The sequence below is a fragment of the Cloeon dipterum genome, chromosome 3 (assembly GCF_949628265.1).
Source record: "Cloeon dipterum chromosome 3, ieCloDipt1.1, whole genome shotgun sequence".
In the NCBI taxonomy this organism is placed as follows: Eukaryota; Metazoa; Arthropoda; class Insecta; order Ephemeroptera; family Baetidae; genus Cloeon; species Cloeon dipterum.
This window is the reverse complement of record NC_088788.1, coordinates 12,463,228-12,480,107: the sequence shown is the minus strand read 5'-3', so window position 1 is coordinate 12,480,107 and position 16,880 is coordinate 12,463,228. Positions and strand designations below refer to the sequence as shown.

The following is a 16,880-nucleotide window of genomic DNA, read 5'->3' as shown; positions in this document are numbered from 1 at the left end:
AATAAGTAGCAATATTCTCTCCAATTTATTTTAGTAAATAAATTCCAATTTAATTTTTATAACATAAACTGAAGTCCTGCTTCTGCAATAGATTATAATTTAAATCAATAAAAATCCTCAGTTCATGAATAGAGGTGAGTACATAAATCTTTCATGTTTGATAAATCAAACATAGCCATTCATTTATTATAATAGAGCTAAAATTTGAAACATTTTCAAGACATTTGATACTCAGCTAATCTTCGATTTCATGCGCCTTTCCCTTCAAATAAAATATAATTAGGACAACAAAATTCAATTCAATTATTTAATCAAAATCTGCATTTACCTTTTTGGGCAATTTAAATATTGACGTGATCCACGGAGACAACAACTCAGGATCAATTTTATCTAGTTTCTGCCATCCTGTTAGTCCGCTGATAATAACGCCAACTACCATTGTCACCAAATATGCGATGGGTGCGTAATAGAGATAGGATATCCTATAGCCATCAAACACCAGATCACTATAAACATTGAGATAAAAAACCAAATGTGTTTATTTTAACTAATTTTAGCTGAACTTTTACTTATCAGGGAAATTAGGCTCGATGATTGTGCAGTTACACTGCATTCCAACCGGTTTCCTTTGTAGCGCCAATTTTCCAGTCACAGTAGCAACCTGAGCCCCGATGCACAACCACAGGGCAACGGCAAAGCCAGCAATTGAACCCACAATCGCTCCCTGAGAATAGAATTTTTTAAATTTAAGTAATTTGATTTCTTTAATTGGAGACTACCTTTTCGTTACACCAGGGAACGTACATGCCCAGAGTGAAAGTGCCCAACGCAGCCCCTGCCAGCATTCCATTCAGACTTATTGCAACCTGTTTTTTTTTATTTTCTATGAATGAATTTTGACTTTACTATATTGCTTTACTTGCATCACTCCTCCGAGTTGCATCACAAGAAATACCAAGGAAAAGCATAACACTCCATACAAAGCGCTGAGCGCTTTTGATACCAACGCCGCTTTTGCTTCCGTTGGGGTGAAATTGAAACCTCCAGCAAGCACATCCTTCAGAGTGGTGGCAGCTAATGCATTTAACGCAGATGCCACTGTGCTAAAAGTTTGCATTCGTTGGTTATTCCGAGGTTTTTCATATTTTGTTTCTACCTCAATGATGCACTAAAAACGCCTGCAACAAAGAGACCTGGCAATCCGGGAAGCGAGCTAGCAATTTCCATCACATACAGTGGCAAAATCTGGTCCGTAGCCGATATTTCCTACAGAATAATTAATTTTTTAGCTAAATAAAAAACCGTCCAAACACTAGACTAACCTTGTTCAAAAGTGGATCACAATCCTTAAAATGAGTATATGTCACGAGACCTATGTAAAACGCCGTGCAAAAGATCAACATCATGCCGAGACCACTCAATATTAAAGCCCTAAATTTAATTCATATTATTGCTGAAATTTTTCAATTATTTGAAATTTGTTCACCATAAGGCATGTCTGTTTGTCCTTGCTGTCATCAACCTTTGCACTGAGGATTGGGTAGCCGCGTTCAAGGAGAGCCAGTAAAAAGTCGACCCAACAACAGTTGTCCAGAACGAGTGGCGAATTCGAGGGTCTGGGTTCATACTATAACGTTTCAAAGAGTAAAATATATGCGTGGTTCCTTGGATTATTATCATATTCACTTGAAGAACTCGATTCTGCCCGAGTCATAAGCATTTTGCCAGACTTCAGCTGGACCACCGTCTTGTATTCCACCCAGGATAAGCACGGCAATTAAAGCACCCATAATAACAACAAACTGGAAAGTGTCAGTCCACACAACAGCCCTTATACCGCCCTGAAAAAGACGGTTTTAAGTTCAAACTAATAACAATGGGGGGGGGGGCGAGGATTACCAAAGAAGCATAAACTAGGCTAACTGCAAATGTTATTGCTGAAGCAGCTAATACGTTTAACCCTGTCACTGAAAGTTAAGATTAATAAATTAACTTTTTGCTGAGTCGCTTTGGCATTTTTTCTAGTTACCTTGTTCAAGAGCCAGTGCTGGAGCATAAACGACCACTGCCAAATAGAGCAACTGTACAAAACCTTGTTATTATTATTTTTCTAGTATTGCATGTTAATTACTTACAGTTTGAATTATGAAGAAGAACGACATTAACAATCTAGTTTTGTTGCAGAACCGTCTATCTAAATACTGAACAAATTAGCGTGTTAATCAGTGGGACAAACAATATAGAGGTTCATTTTTACCTCATAAATGGATGTAATCCCCAGACCTCTAAAGGTGGGAAGGTACATAAAAGCGGTAAGAGGCACCACAAACACAAAGACAACCAAACCCATCGCATATTGAGTTCCGAAATTGTACATTTCTGCAGGATTTCCCAGAATGGCTATTGCGGATGTAAACCTGATAAATTTACCAGAGATTAAAATTGTTGATGAATTCTTAGATTTGATTATCTTCTCCGCGTTATAATTTCTTACCCTAATGTGAGAGATGCACCAAGTGTCCAGAAGTTCATCTGCCTTCCTCCCATTAAGAATTCTGTCGCAGTCTTTTGCTTGTTTTTGAAGCAGCCGAAAAAAACGCCAATTCCCATTGAAATGACAAGCACGATAGCAAAGACTAGGTAATCTTCCCATCCAAAACGGTTTGAATTTTGCACATTTCCGGAGCACTCATTCTCTGCCATGTTTTCGGCCACTAATGAGCAGAAAATGTGCGTAAACTAAAGCCCATCTCTCCGGACTAAATTCTTAAATTGTTAATTTCATCGTTGCTATGCGTCATGAGAAAACCCACACCTGACAAACAATATTGCTTATTCCTTGATCTTTTATCGCATCTTATTATCCAATGGAAATGCTTGTTCTTGCTCTGCTGATATCGGTTTTGAACCGTTCAATCATTTAAAAAAGGTACATCTATGATTTGCTTATGATGTTACGGCAAAGACTGATAATGTGACATTTTAGCATATCTTACGAGATGTACGGTAAATTGTTTTTGAGTGTTGTTTCGATTGGATGAAAGTGTTTTTCTTTTCTTGTTCTACCACATGCAGTAAAATACAGTGGCTGATCACTACTGTTCTATTAAAAGAGAAATTATTGAAACTAAAAATCGGGGGTGCGTGTTGTTTGACTTTCTATATATTAAAAAAATTAAAAAAATTAAAATTATTATTAATTATGAATTCCAGAATTGCTTGACAGATTTCAAAAACTATAGTCATAATAATTCAAGATCACTAGTTTTAACTCTGTACCGCGACTATACAACACGCTTTACTCTCAATTGCAGCAGCACCGATTTAGGCAAGTAGAGTGTGTGTTTTGAATTGAAGTACGGTGAAAGAAGGAAATGTATGTTACCCGCACTACAGTGCTGCTTGGCGGCACAGTTTCATATCCTATGTAAGGCGCATGTGAAATTGAATTACGAACTCTGAACATTCAAAGTACATTTTGTAATCTGGATCTTCTTAGGGTTTGCCCTTCTTGGCTCCATGGCTCCTTTGATTTCTTCACGGTGTTTGTGTTCCATACAGCAATTTCTCACTTTTCTCTCGAGATGATATAGAGATTTATGAAATGCACACATGCAAAAAGTGCACACAAACGCTTGAGAAGTTGAAAGATATTAAGCTAATTGTAGCGTTTCACATTCATCAAAATTATAATGTATTTTACTTATTTTGTTACGTTTTGTCAGTCAAAAATCGTATTTAATTTAACTATTAGCGATCTTAAACAAGCAGATCCTTCAGGAACAGTTTATACATTGCGCTTTGATTGATGGAAAATTTACTTTATTTGTCAAAATAATGAGGTGTATTTGTGACAAGAATTATTTTATTTTAAGAATTCGTCTCTTTGGTTTCAAGCTCGATCCCCTGCGAAAATATAATTAATTTAATTTAGAATTTGATAGATAAACAAATTAATGACTAACCTTTACGTGGCGTTTGACTCTGTCCCTTATCAGTGTTGAAAGAAGCGCTGGATCAACATTTTCTATCTTTTCCCAGCCTGTTAATCCACTTACTATAACACCAACGATCATCGTCACAATGTATGCAATTGGCGTATAATACAGATATGACACTCGGTAGCCATCAAACACTAAATTTCTGTGAAGTAAAGAAAATAAAAATGACGTCAAATCTGCATTTGTTAGGGTATTTACGGATCTGGAATGTCGGGTTGATTTACGAAGCAATCATCACCGCAATTAATGCCAACGGATTTCCTTTCTACTACTAATTTTCCAGATAAACTGACCACTTGAGCGCCAATACACAGCCATAACGAAGTTGCAAAGCCAACAATTGTGCCCGCAATTGCGCCCTTGAAATTCAAAGATTATTTGTATAATTTTAAAATTAAAATTCAAAATAATACTAATTACCCATTCATTGCTCCATGGCACATACATGCCCAAAGTAAATGTTCCCAAAGCAGCTCCCGCCAACATTCCATTCAGACTAATTGCAACCTATATGTAGTTGAAATTTAGTATCATAATTCAATATATTTTAACCTAGAATACCTGCAAAACACCTCCCAGTTGCATTACGAGAAAAACTAAAACAAATCCAAGCAATCCATAAAGGACGCTAAGCCCTTTGGATATCAGTGCACCTCTCGCCTCAGACGGTTTGTAATTGAATCCTCCGACAAGTATATCTTTCAATGTGCTGGCAGCCAGGGCGTTGAGTGAAGATGCCACAGTGCTAAAATACGTCTGAATATAAAGAAGAAGAGATTTTTAATTTGACGTCGTTACCTCAATGAGGCACTGAAAACACCTGCCACAAATAGGCCAGACAATCCTGGAAGAGAACTGGCCACTTCCATCACGTAGAAGGGAAGTAATTGATCCGTTGCTTCAATTTCCTAAAATTAATTGATTGTAATAATAATTATTTTATGATAAGACATTACTTTGTTCAGAAGGGGATCGCAATCTTGGTAATGGGTGAACGCCACTAGACCCAGATAAAAAGTGATCGAAAATATCACTGTCATGCCCAAAGCGCTAAGCCACATCGCCCTAATCGTGAAAACATTAATCAATTATAAAAAAATAGCAAATTTCAATATTCACACCATGCGGCATGCTTGTTGGACGGTGCTGTCATAAGCCTTTGCACTGACGACTGAGTGGCAGAATTCATTGCAATCCAATAGAAAGTGCCTCCAACTATAACTGTCCAGAATGAGTGACGAATCCTTGGATCTGGATCCATGCTGCAAGTCGCACGTTTCTGGGTAAATTATTAAACAAAAGATAACTTTCCTTACTTGAAAAACTCAATTCTGCTCGAGTTTTGTGCATCTTGCCAGATTACCGATGGGTCCCCGTCAACCAAGCCACCCAAAATCAAAACCGCGATCAACGCAACAATGATAACCATAAACTGGAAAGTGTCGGTCCACACAACAGCTTTGATTCCACCCTATAAGTAAAACAATTATAAGGAGTAATTTGGAAATAGTACGCTCTGTACCAAAGAGGAATAAACAACGCTGACGGCGAAAATAAGAGCCGAGGCTGTGATCACATCCAGTCCCGTCACTAAAATTGTACATGTATTGATTTTAGCTCCAAAATGAATTATTTAATTTTAAATATCACCTGCACGGAGAGCAAGAGCTGGAGCATACACCACCACTGACAAGTACAGTAGCTGTTAAAAAGTCACGTTAGTCGCTTCTGTATTATTTAATTTAAACATGTTTGGTATACTCACTGTTTGAATTACAAATAGAATTGACATCAGTAGTCTAGTTCTATTGCTGTATCTCTTGTCAAAATACTGTAAATTTAAATGAGTTTCAAACTATAAATTATGTGAAATCAAGGAAATTTTACCTCGTAAATTGATGTGATCCCTAAGCTTCGGAAGGTGGGAAGATAGAGAAAGGTCGTAACAGGCACCATTATCGCAAAAGCAATCAGAACCATCGCATATTGAGTTCCATAATTGTACATTTCGGCAGTGTTTCCCAGCACAGATATTGCGGACGTAAATCTTTAATGAGAAAATGATTTTGTATTTACGTAATTTACATTGTTTGAAAAAAAACTCACCCCAAAGTGAGGGACGCTCCCAGCGACCAAAAGTTCATCTCTCTTCCTCCCAGGAGGAAATCGGCCGCGGTATTCTGCTTTTTAAAGCATCCGAAGAAAACTCCGATTCCCATCGAAATGACAAGCACAGCGGAGAAAACCAGATAGTCCTCCCAGCCGAAGCGGTTCCTTTCCAGCAAGCTTCCATCGCACTCCTCCATACCGTCTGCTTGCTTCCGCTCTTTGCAGTGTACTGAGGTCTAACGGGTCAATACAGTTTAGACGAAGGTGGTGTGGACCAAGGGCTACAAATTTAAAAAAGGTCCGTAATGGACATATCAGCTTAAATGGGACGTGAGAGTGAACTCGTGCAGGATTTAAGTGGCCTACATGGTCGTGGTAATGGGCAGTTTATTCAATTGGGCCTCGCAATGGGCCAATTCGCTGTGGCCCTGTCAAACCCGCACGCAAATAATTTATCATTGAGCCCAAACCTTTCTAACACGGATTTGCCTTGTGACACAATTATTACAAAATCAAGATGGGTCTTTGATAATTTCCTCCTGCAAAATGTAATACATTTGAGCACATTTTTGCGAATATACTGACCTAACACTCACACCGCACTCTGCTTCCCAAATTGGCGTTTCCTTTTAGCGCTTCGCAGAGGGGCTACTCAAACTAGGTCCGACGAACATTTATGCATACTAAATCAACATGAGGACAGAACCATTCATGTGAGCGTATCAGTGAATGAAATCACTATTGAAAATTTGGATCGCGCGCGACGCACAATTCCCACAATGTTATGCGCAGAGAAAAGCGACTCGCAAAATATTTCCGATGCTCCTCACTGACTCCTTGAGTGCAAATAAGAGATAATCCTTTGCTCTTACAAAATCTGTGTCGTACCAAAAGGCATATACCCTCTAAAGGTGATATAAAAGATAAATCTTTGTTTTCAATATGCATTAATAGAGATTGCAACTTTATCAGTATCGAAAATCGCTTGTGAACAGAAGCGCTTGGGAAAATGAATAGATAATGCAAGCAAGGCCTTCCGCGCAATCTCAATAGTGCGTGCCATTCGGCTACAATTAACAATAGAAGCAGCTCTAATCAACTTTGAAAATAAACTCACTGTGGCGGAATTTGCAACACAATTTTTACCCGCGGAAGTCCTCTTTTACTTGTAAATATTTAGATTGGTTTTATTTTTAACTCCTTAAATTGTTTAATTAAATTAGAAAGATATGGCTTTATCACCTTTATATTCGATTTATTTATTGTGAATTGTGACATAACTCAATTAAACTCTAATGGCTGGATTTTCCCTTGGTATCGCGAGCAGCCAGAAACCATTATCAGTGGTCATTGTTACTGCCTTTGACAGCTGGAGAGGAATTTCTGTCTTGTCGCACACTGTCAAACTGCATGTGGCGAGCATGAAGACCACGATCAGCTTTACTTCCAGCAGCGCAAACCTCATTCCTTAGGTTAAAGCAATCGTCAGAACAGAGATTTTGAAATTAACTTAAATCAATTTTTACCAAGACAATTGTGAGGACCAACTCCGAAAGGCAAATACGTGTATGGTTTGATTTTGCCTTTATTCTCCTCAGAAAATCGCTCAGGATCAAACTTTTCAGGGTCTGGAAAATATTCAGGGTCTCGATGCAACGGGTAGATGGGGAGGTAGATGAGTGTGCCAGCCTCAATCACTTTGTCTGTGTTTGGAATCTTGAAATCTCTTAAGCACACTCGGTCTGTTGTTGGGTTCGGTGGGTACTTTCTGAAGCATTCTGTTTGTAAATAAAGTTTGATATTGTAATTTATTGATATCATTATCTGCATTGGAATTTGGAATGCTTCCAGATCACAAATTTTATAATAGTTATTGATGCTGTTTTTTTTTTGAATGATCTTTACGCTCTTCGTGAAATATTATTTTTTATTTAGAAAATTATTTTTAGCTTGAAGCTTTTTGTCAGACCAAAAATGCATGCTATTGAACTTTGTGCGCTTTTAATAAAACTATACAGTTAAAAATAATGACAAGACATCTTACCAGAAACAACCATATCTAAATATTTCATGGCGCTGATCGACTCGTAGGATACTGTCCCTTGCATTAAAATCCCGTCAATTTCCTCCTGGAGCTGATTTTGGATTTCAGGATTTTCTGCTAGTTCATGTGCCAAGAACGAGAGGAAAGTCGCGACTGACTCGTAGCCGGCGAAAAAGAATACAAATGCCTGCGATGCGATATCTTCATTAGAGATACCTAAAATTTTAATTTTAGTGTAAAATAATTGGCATGAAGTTACCCTGTCATGATTTAACTTACTGATAGAATCTCCTTTATTCGTGTTCATGTGTTTTTCATGCAATCGAGAGTCGGCAATGTCCTCGCCGATCGTTCCCAAAACGTCTTCGCCCACCTCCTTTTTTAGGTTCCCTTTCTGAGCAGCCATCAAAAGCTGGAGCATGTCTGGTCGGGACTAAAGAACAAATTTATGAAAGGAATTATTTAATGTCAAAATTATTACAATGTTTTTCTCCTCTCTGTATTCCATGGTGCTTTTAATGATTTGCTTGAAGTAATCGGTAACTTTCTTTGGCGTAAAAGACACACCCAAGGCAGCCATTAATTTCGGGAAGCACATGATCAAAAAGCTACGTAACACTCCAAAATTGGTTATATTTTTTGCGTATTTGTAGAATTCCTCGTCAGGATTTTGCACTGCGTTGGTCTCCACTCCAAACGCGGTACTGGCGATTATATCGTTGGTCAAACGGGTGAACGTGCTCTTAAATTCGATTGGCTCTGATTCGGCGCTTTCCCTGGACACAAGGTACTTTGCAAATTGGCAAGCGCATTTTGTCATTTGCGGAAACATTCCCTTCAGCTTGCTTGCAGTAAACGCGGGGCTGAGCTTGTTGCGCATTTGCCTCCACTTTTCTCCCTCCAGCAAGGGCAGCGAACGAGCTATCAAAGGGTCGGCGCTGTTGGTGGGCAGTAATTTAAGAAAAGAATCATAGATAAACGGTACAAAAATTTTAAACCATGGATTAAAAGAAAAATACTTAACTTACTCCTCAGAGACCAAGTTTCTTTTGTCGTGAAAATAGTCAAAGCTTTTTACTCCAATTTCCCTGATAAGTGCTGGGCTCGTTACCAGGAGGACCGGTTTCATGAATTCAAAAACGCCTCCAAATCCATGTGGTTTCAAAGAATTGTAATTTTCCTAAATTGTGACAAGTAAAAATAAGCAATTCCTTTAATTAATTTCTTGTGTTTCTTACAAGTAATGCGTCAGCGAAAGAAAGTTTTTTAAATAGCGTTGCAGAAAAGCTCCCAAAGATTGGCATCGGTTTGTTGCATGCAAAACCTCTTCTCGTCCAGTAGTCGCTGTTTCGAACCAAATATAAGTAGAACACGAGAAGTGTGGCCAAAATGAGGCCCAGTGATGTGCAGAAGTCATTCATTATCTAAAATGTTAATCAAAGAAATAGTTAACTCAGAAATTCTGTTCAATTAAAAATGATTACTACAGTAATCGTCTCAATTGAAAAAATTAAAAAAATTGTTCCTCATTTTATCCGGTATGAAATAGTACAAATAATATTTGAATAAATGAAAATTACCTTAATAAATGATGACGCTCCTGCTTGAAATGAAATTGATGGAACAAAAGTATATCAGATATATGGAAAAATAAGTTTCCTGCTGCTCGGATCAACTTCCTTGGCGCCAATGACGCGAGCAGCAAGCAAAATTGATTTTGTGCGCCTCTGTTGGTTCGAGTGGCTCCTTCGTGACGTAATCCTCCACGCGGCTTTGTAAACACTTGCAGCTTCTAATAGATTGACCTTGTAAGAGAATCATCTCTCTACGTAATTCCTTAAATCCAGCTGGGGGCGCCCGTGCACCAGATATAAATTAGAACCCACAGAATTGCAATTCATCTTTTAGAACACACCTTGGGCTTAATTAGGCCTCGTCCTCCGTGGCAGGGAATTCAATTGGCTTTGCCTGAAGCATCTCCCTTTCCTGCGTGCTTTTGAATTTTTTGACACTGTACTTACACAAATTGTTTGCACAAATAACTACTAGAGCTATATGCGATTTGTGTTGGGCTATCCATGATGCTCCTGTAAATTAACTTATTATAAAATTCAGAATTTTTAGGATTCAAATAAGTTTCTTTATTTCTGGTATCAAAAATGCATATATTCAGGCAATCCTAAATTGATATTTATGTTTGGCTAACTAAAACTAGCGAAAATTTCAGATTCACATAAATCGTATCATATGAAGTAAAACATTTTTTTTTGTTAAAGCTCAGCACGTTTCTTGATATAACAGATTGAGTTTAAACCTTCATTGATGTATTTTCTCTCGGAATAGCTAACAACCAGAATCCATTGTCAGTGGTTACAGCAAAAGATTTTTTCGACAGTCGTAGAGGAATCTCCGTTTTAGTGCACACCCTCAGTTCGCATGTAGCCAAGAGATGAATAACGCATAGTTTGACCTCCAGTAGGGCAAATCGCATTCCTTTAGATATTGGTTTAAAAACAATGAATTACAAATCAAAATCAATAAATATACCGATGCAGTTGTGCGGCCCAGCCCCAAACGGCAAATACGTGTAAGGCTTGATGTTGGCTTTGTTTTCTTCAGAGAACCGTTCAGGGTCGAATTTCTCTGGCTCAGGGAAATATTCAGGGTCCCTGTGCAGAGGGTAAATGGGCACTGAGACGACAATTCCAGCCTCAACCAATTTGTCGGTGCCAGGAATTTTGTAATTTTTAGTGCAGACTCTGTCAGTTCCCACAGCTGGTGGATATTTTCGTAGGGTCTCTGAAAAATTTACACAAAACAATTCCAAACTTAAAGATAAATAGAAATTTATGAAGGGAAAGGGAGAAAATTGTATCAAATTACCGGAGACAACCATTTCAAGGTATTTCATTCCAACCACAGACTCGTATGACAAAGGACCTTCTTCAACAGTTGCGTCTACCTCTCCTCGGAGGCGCTCTTGGACCTCTGGATTTTCAGCCAGCTCTTGAGCTAAAAAAGCGAGAGCGGTGGCTACTGTTTCATATCCAGCAAAGAAGAAAACAAATGCTTGAGCCGCGATGTCTTCATCTGTCATCTCTAAAATTTGAAGATATTTATTTATGTATTTCGCACAATTCTTCAAACCTTACTAATGGAGTCACCCTGCTTGGACGCCATATGTTTTTTGTGCAGATCGAAGTCAGCGTCATCTTCTCCAATCATTCCCACAGCCTCATTATCGGCCTCGTTTTTTAACTTGTCTTTCTGTGCGGCCATCAAAAGCTGGAGCATGTCCGGCCGTGACTTTTTAAATATGAAATTTAACTGACGCAATTCAAACAGCCATAAGCACAACATACGATATTCTTCTTCTCTCTATGCTCCATTGCACCCTTAATCAGTTGCTGAAAGTAGCTTGTCACATCTTTGGACGTAAACGAGAATCCCATTGAGCTCAATAGCTTTGGAAATACCATCAGACACAAAGCAATCAATGTGCGAACGGGTCCGACGTCAGTTAATTTCTGTGCATATTTGTAGAATTTTTCCTCTGGATTTTGCACGGCATTGGTTTCCACCCCAAAAGCAGTAGTTGCTATCACGTCGTTCGTCATACGGGTAAATGTGCTCTTGAACTCGATGGGTTGGTCTTTAGCTCCCTTTCTAGTTGTTAGGAACTCGGCGAACTGACTGGCACACTTGCTGATGCGCGGAAACATGAGTTTCAGTTTGCTGGCGGTGAATGCTGGGCTTAGTTTGTTACGCATTTCGCGCCACTCATCTCCTTTTAAACCAGGAAGAGAGCGAGCTATCAGAGGATCAGTGCTATTAAATTTAAAGATAAAGGGACAAAATTAAAATTTTATCGGTTTTCAAAGTATATTCATTAAAACTTAACTGGCAGAGTGCCTCTGGTATTTAATAAGAATTGAGATTCATTTCTAAAGCCTAATTGGGATTTATCATCACTATACTTACTCTTTCGTTACAATCATTCTTCTGTCGTGGAAGAAATCAAAATTCTTTACCGTGATGTCACGAATCAGCTCAGGACTAGTTACCATGAATATTGGCTGCATAAACTCAAAAGCACCCCCAAATCCGTTCGGTTTCAGGTGCTTGTAATTATCCTGATACAGCATAAACGACGGAGAATAACTTTTTATTCATTTAATTGCTACTTCTTTACTTACAACAAGTACGTCAGCAAATGATTTTGTTTTAAACACAGTCCCAATCATGCTTCCAAAGAAAGGAACTGGCTTGATAAAGGGAATTTCTCTTTTTGCCCAATAGTCATTGTTTCTCACGGTGTATAAAAAAGCAAGGATTGATGTAGCCGCTATAAGGCCCAGCGTTGTCCAACATTCAAACATGATTCCTGCAAAAAATAATCGGGATTTGAATATTTCAAAAGAACATTATTTTTACTAAATAGCATTTCAAAATAGTTAATTTATAATTGAAATTTGTATTAAAACCATATAATTATATCACTGCTTTTGTTTCTCCACTTTATTTTTGTTTTTGATTTACTTTAAATTTTTTCTCATCTTAAAAAGCATGTTACCTCTCGAGTGCTAACTTTTTACTCTCCAGGGTTCAAAATTCTTCTGATTAAATACAAGGAATTAGTTATTTAACTGCACCAGAAGGTAAGCAAATCAAACCACGTTTTTACAAAACTTTTCAATTTCATCTTTTCACTCATCTGTGGTCACTCTAACAACGCAAACAATTTGACAAACTGGAGTTAATATATACCTTACAATTTTGTTCTACTCCAAAAAGCACACTAGACTATGGGAGATCCTCTCGTACAAAATAATATGTTAATGCTGTTGGCTTTTTAGAGCTGCAAAAACACTCGTAGCAAAGAGCTACTTGATTAATCGCAATGCCAGTTGCACTCGCGCTCTCCCTCTGACTGCTGGTGCTGGTGAAGTAGTTGTTGCTTGGCACGCAAATTTTGCTCGGCGTCGCGGGCAAAAAAAAACATTATCAATTTGGCCTTCGTATCAGCCTATGTAACCAGGAGATAAATATCAGTCAGTCGCTCTTGGCTAAGTTGCACGCAGCATATCATGTGAATAATAATTGCGCACTTCAGTAGCACCTATTTTATTTTTTCGTGCATTACTTAAACACACCATTTCAATAAAAATTTCTAAAATCGTTAGAGACACACGATTTGGATTTATCATTGCTCACACAAAGAAACAATTCAATACTTTTATGGTAAATTTTGTACATAATTATGGTACATAAAATTTTAATTTCAATCCCATTAGGCAAAATAAATAGTTTTACGAAACATTGCAAAACTTATGTTACACTTCCAAAGATGGATTTTCCCGCGGAATGGCGAGCAACCAGAATCCATTTTCTGTGGTCATTGCAAAAGATTTTTTAGACAGTCGCAGTGGGATTTCCGTTTTGGTGCACACTCTCAGTTTGCACGTGGCCAACAGATGAATGACGCCTAATTTGACTTCCAACAGAGCAAATCGCATCCCTAATGAACAATTAAATGTTGATAATATTTTAAGTATTCGATTTTTCAAACGCTTACCTATGCAGTTATGGGGACCAACTCCGAAAGGTAAATACGTGTAAGGTTTGATGTTGGCTTTATTTTCTTCAGAGAAACGCTCTGGGTCGAATTTCTCAGGCGCAGGGAAATATTCAGGGTCCCTGTGCAAAGGGTAGATGGGCACTGAGAGGACCGTCCCTGCTGGAATCACGTTGTCGGTTCCAGGTATTTTATAATTTTTAGTGCAGACTCTGTCAGTTCCCACAGCTGGTGGATATTTCCGCAGAATCTCTGTAATAAATTTAAAGGTCAAAGGTGGCTCAAACGTTCTAAAAGCCCATTCAAAAGAACTGATTGAGTCATCAAGCAAAAATTTAAATACCAAGTAAAATAAAAGGTGCACTATTTTTATATAGATGTTCTATTAGGCAAGACAACCCCCTGATGTAAATTCTGTAATCTTGTTAAATTAACAATTCAGGATTTTATTTTGATAGACAATTCTTCCGGTACTTATGAGCAGTCTCCTATTTTCAGAACTTATTTGCTACTAAAAACAAATATTAAACAAAAATTACCGGAGACAACCATGTCCAGGTATTTCATTCCCATTACTGATTCGTAGGACAAAGGTCCGTCCTGAATTGTGGCATCCACCTCTTCACGAAGGCGTTCTTGGACCTCTTGATTTTCTGCAAGCTCGTGGGATAAAAAGGCGAGAACGGTGGACACTGAATCATACCCAGCGGAGAAAAAGAAAAATGCTTGAGCTGCAATGTCTTGATCGGTTATCTCTGAAAAATATTGCCGGTCAAATTCATGTGTGATAGTTCGTTTTTTCATTAAAAATCGTACTATTGGAGCCACCCGTCTTCGATGCCATGTGTTTTTTATGCAGTTCAGAGTCAGCATTGTCTTCCCCAATCGTCCCCACGTCTTCTCCACCCTCTTTTTTGAGCTTGCCTTTCTGCGCGGCCATCAGAAGTTGTAGCATGTCTGGCCGTGACTGTTAGAATGTTTAAAGTTTACAATTCCATCATCAATGTGTGCAATTTACAATGTTCTTTTTCTCTCTGTACTCCATCGTGCCTTTGATGAGTTGTTCAAAGTAATTTGACGCCTCCTTAGGCGTTAACGATAGTCCTAAAGCCACCATCAGCTTAGGAAACACCACGAAACCCAATGCAATCAAACTACGCAGGGGCCCAAAGTTTGTCATGACATGTGCGTATTTGTAAAATCTTTCCTCTGGATTTTGCACGGCATTGGTTTCCACCCCAAAGGCAGTAGTTGCAATCACGTCGTTTGTCATACGGGTAAAGGTGCTCTTAAACTCGATGGGTTGGGTTTTGGCTCCTTCCCTGGTTATTAGGAACTTGGCGAACTGACTGGCGCACTTGCTAATGTTCGGGAACATGAGCTTCAGTTTGCTTGCGGTGAATGCTGGGCTTAGTTTGTTTCTCATTTCGCGCCACTCTTCACCCTCCAAACTTGGAAGAGAGCGAGCAAACAATGGGTCGGCGCTGAAATTTTCAAAATATAAATAAAAATCCCTCATTTTTATTACAATAGGTTTTAGCTTGGATATTGTACATATATTTTACAGTTTTAACGATGATATCCTCATCGGAACACTTACTCTTTGGAAACAATTACTCTCCGGTCGTGGAAAAAATCAAAATTTTTAACAGCTATGTCGCGGAGCAGCTCAGGACTAGTCACTATGAGTGTCGGTTTCATGAACTCATAAATGCCCCCGAACCCATGTGGTTTCAGCTGATTGTATTGTTCCTGTTAAATATAAATTTAGAAAACCTCAACGTGTTGACTATGCACTTACGGCGAACAAGTCAGCAAAGGATTTCTTCTGCAATATTGCGTCGATCATGTTACCAAAAAGGGGGACTGGCTCAATGAAAGGGATTCCTCTTTTTGCCCAATAGTCATAATTCCTCACAGCGTATAAATATGCAAGTATCAGTGTGGCCGCTATAAGACCCAGTGTTGTCCACAAGTCTAACATTTCTGAAAAACAAAGTGTATAAATTTGATTGTTAATGTTGTTTATCATTGACACTGACTTTAAGCAAATGCATTGCGTGCACTTCTAATGCGAGAGTATCTGATCAATATTTTACGGCCGATTGCGAACTGAATATGCGTCTGCGATTTACTAAAAAATATTTGCAATTAATTTTGAAAGCATGCTCTTGTCGGCCAGGCGCTGTCCTTTTTAATTCATTTTTCGCAATTGCTATTGGGCGCACAATGGCTCGTCACAAGTATGGCTAATTCAAGAGCTGCCTTTCCCAATCGGAAAACCAATTCTTTCAATAGTAAAATTGTAATGTTAAACTTTCAAAGTATGTCCATAAAGAAAGCGATTATTTATAAAAGGCCATGTTAAGAGTTGCATTGAACAAAATTCCGCTGACTTATAAATTAACAGGTCCCAAAAGTTATGTTTTTATCGGTCGCTGTTATTATCAGCTTTACTCGAGATTAAAGCTGAATTTTGTAGTAAAAGTTAACAACGAAACTCACAGAGGCGTTTTTATATTGCACCGCCGGTTACATCTGCTCTCTCCCACAGACTGCTGGCGGAGCAACTTTTGCCCGGCTCGTATTAGGAGAACAGCATATTGTAGCGTGGGCAACACGAAAACATTTTATCAATTTATAAGTAGCGGCTCGTTATTGCTGCTTTTTCCCCTGAAGGTAAACTTCACTCTTGTCATCGTTCAAGGTCAAATTGAACGTTGACTTGATCAGCAGACCTCAGCACAAATTTGTGAAGTGTGTATCTATTGTATCAATTTATAATTTTGTTCTTTTTGTTGACGAGTGATGACTCAATAAATATTTTCATTAAAAATGAGATATTTTTATATAGGTCCAATCCGATCCAGTAAAATCAAACTACGGTGAAGAAAAATTTTGATGTGTAGAGTAACGTAAAAATACTTACTTGCATAGCCTTTTGACAAATGATTTGATATGTCCTAAAGATGATTGAGACGAGTTAGGTCGTAGTAAATCTCTTATATATGCGTATATACGCTGAAGATTAAGTTTAAAATTAATACTTAAGCACCAAAGATAATAAATATTACCGAGCGAGCACATAAAAATGCATTATTACTTCATAGTTTGAGATAACACTATCTCAAATTCATTTAAAATTCAACTT

At 38.2% G+C, this 16,880-nt stretch overlaps 4 protein-coding genes across 4 annotated transcripts; all 4 read right to left on the bottom strand.

Moving 5' to 3' along the window:
- Positions 1 to 125: 125 nt before the first annotated feature.
- On the bottom strand, positions 126 to 3,034 carry LOC135939499 (sodium-coupled monocarboxylate transporter 2-like). Its single transcript, XM_065483910.1, has 14 exons — positions 2,495 to 3,034; positions 2,258 to 2,417; positions 2,136 to 2,201; positions 2,030 to 2,081; positions 1,900 to 1,967; positions 1,687 to 1,841; positions 1,487 to 1,627; positions 1,323 to 1,431; positions 1,157 to 1,266; positions 920 to 1,103; positions 780 to 866; positions 570 to 724; positions 329 to 506; positions 126 to 262 (listed from the first exon to the last, which is right to left on the bottom strand). Exons 1-14 carry the CDS (start codon positions 2,701 to 2,703, stop codon positions 236 to 238), a joined length of 1,701 nt encoding a protein of 566 aa, XP_065339982.1. The 5' UTR covers positions 2,704 to 3,034; the 3' UTR covers positions 126 to 235.
- A 742-nt stretch (positions 3,035 to 3,776) lies between these two features.
- LOC135939437 (sodium-coupled monocarboxylate transporter 2-like) lies at positions 3,777 to 7,076 on the bottom strand. The gene is made up of 15 exons (XM_065483828.1): positions 6,709 to 7,076; positions 6,108 to 6,391; positions 5,889 to 6,048; positions 5,767 to 5,832; positions 5,652 to 5,703; positions 5,524 to 5,591; positions 5,318 to 5,472; positions 5,123 to 5,263; positions 4,958 to 5,066; positions 4,800 to 4,909; positions 4,563 to 4,746; positions 4,422 to 4,508; positions 4,200 to 4,360; positions 3,966 to 4,143; positions 3,777 to 3,906 (listed from the first exon to the last, which is right to left on the bottom strand). The coding sequence occupies exons 2-15, from the start codon at positions 6,305 to 6,307 to the stop codon at positions 3,871 to 3,873; spliced, it is 1,707 nt and encodes a 568-aa protein (XP_065339900.1). The 5' UTR covers positions 6,308 to 6,391; positions 6,709 to 7,076; the 3' UTR covers positions 3,777 to 3,870.
- Positions 7,077 to 7,395: 319 nt separating this feature from the next.
- LOC135941348 (cytochrome P450 9e2-like) lies at positions 7,396 to 9,034 on the bottom strand. Its single transcript, XM_065486764.1, has 5 exons — positions 8,636 to 9,034; positions 8,434 to 8,587; positions 8,155 to 8,370; positions 7,637 to 7,888; positions 7,396 to 7,577 (listed from the first exon to the last, which is right to left on the bottom strand). The coding sequence occupies exons 1-5, from the start codon at positions 9,032 to 9,034 to the stop codon at positions 7,396 to 7,398; spliced, it is 1,203 nt and encodes a 400-aa protein (XP_065342836.1).
- A 708-nt stretch (positions 9,035 to 9,742) lies between these two features.
- LOC135941347 (uncharacterized) lies at positions 9,743 to 16,266 on the bottom strand. Its single transcript, XM_065486762.1, has 18 exons — positions 16,235 to 16,266; positions 15,531 to 15,715; positions 15,330 to 15,481; positions 14,748 to 15,213; positions 14,546 to 14,696; positions 14,269 to 14,484; positions 13,730 to 13,981; positions 13,492 to 13,672; positions 13,059 to 13,111; positions 12,351 to 12,538; positions 12,136 to 12,287; positions 11,517 to 11,982; positions 11,307 to 11,460; positions 11,038 to 11,253; positions 10,702 to 10,953; positions 10,469 to 10,647; positions 10,070 to 10,241; positions 9,743 to 10,001 (listed from the first exon to the last, which is right to left on the bottom strand). Exons 2-17 carry the CDS (start codon positions 15,711 to 15,713, stop codon positions 10,227 to 10,229), a joined length of 3,276 nt encoding a protein of 1,091 aa, XP_065342834.1. The 5' UTR covers positions 15,714 to 15,715; positions 16,235 to 16,266; the 3' UTR covers positions 9,743 to 10,001; positions 10,070 to 10,226.
- Between the last annotated feature and the right edge of the window lie 614 nt (positions 16,267 to 16,880).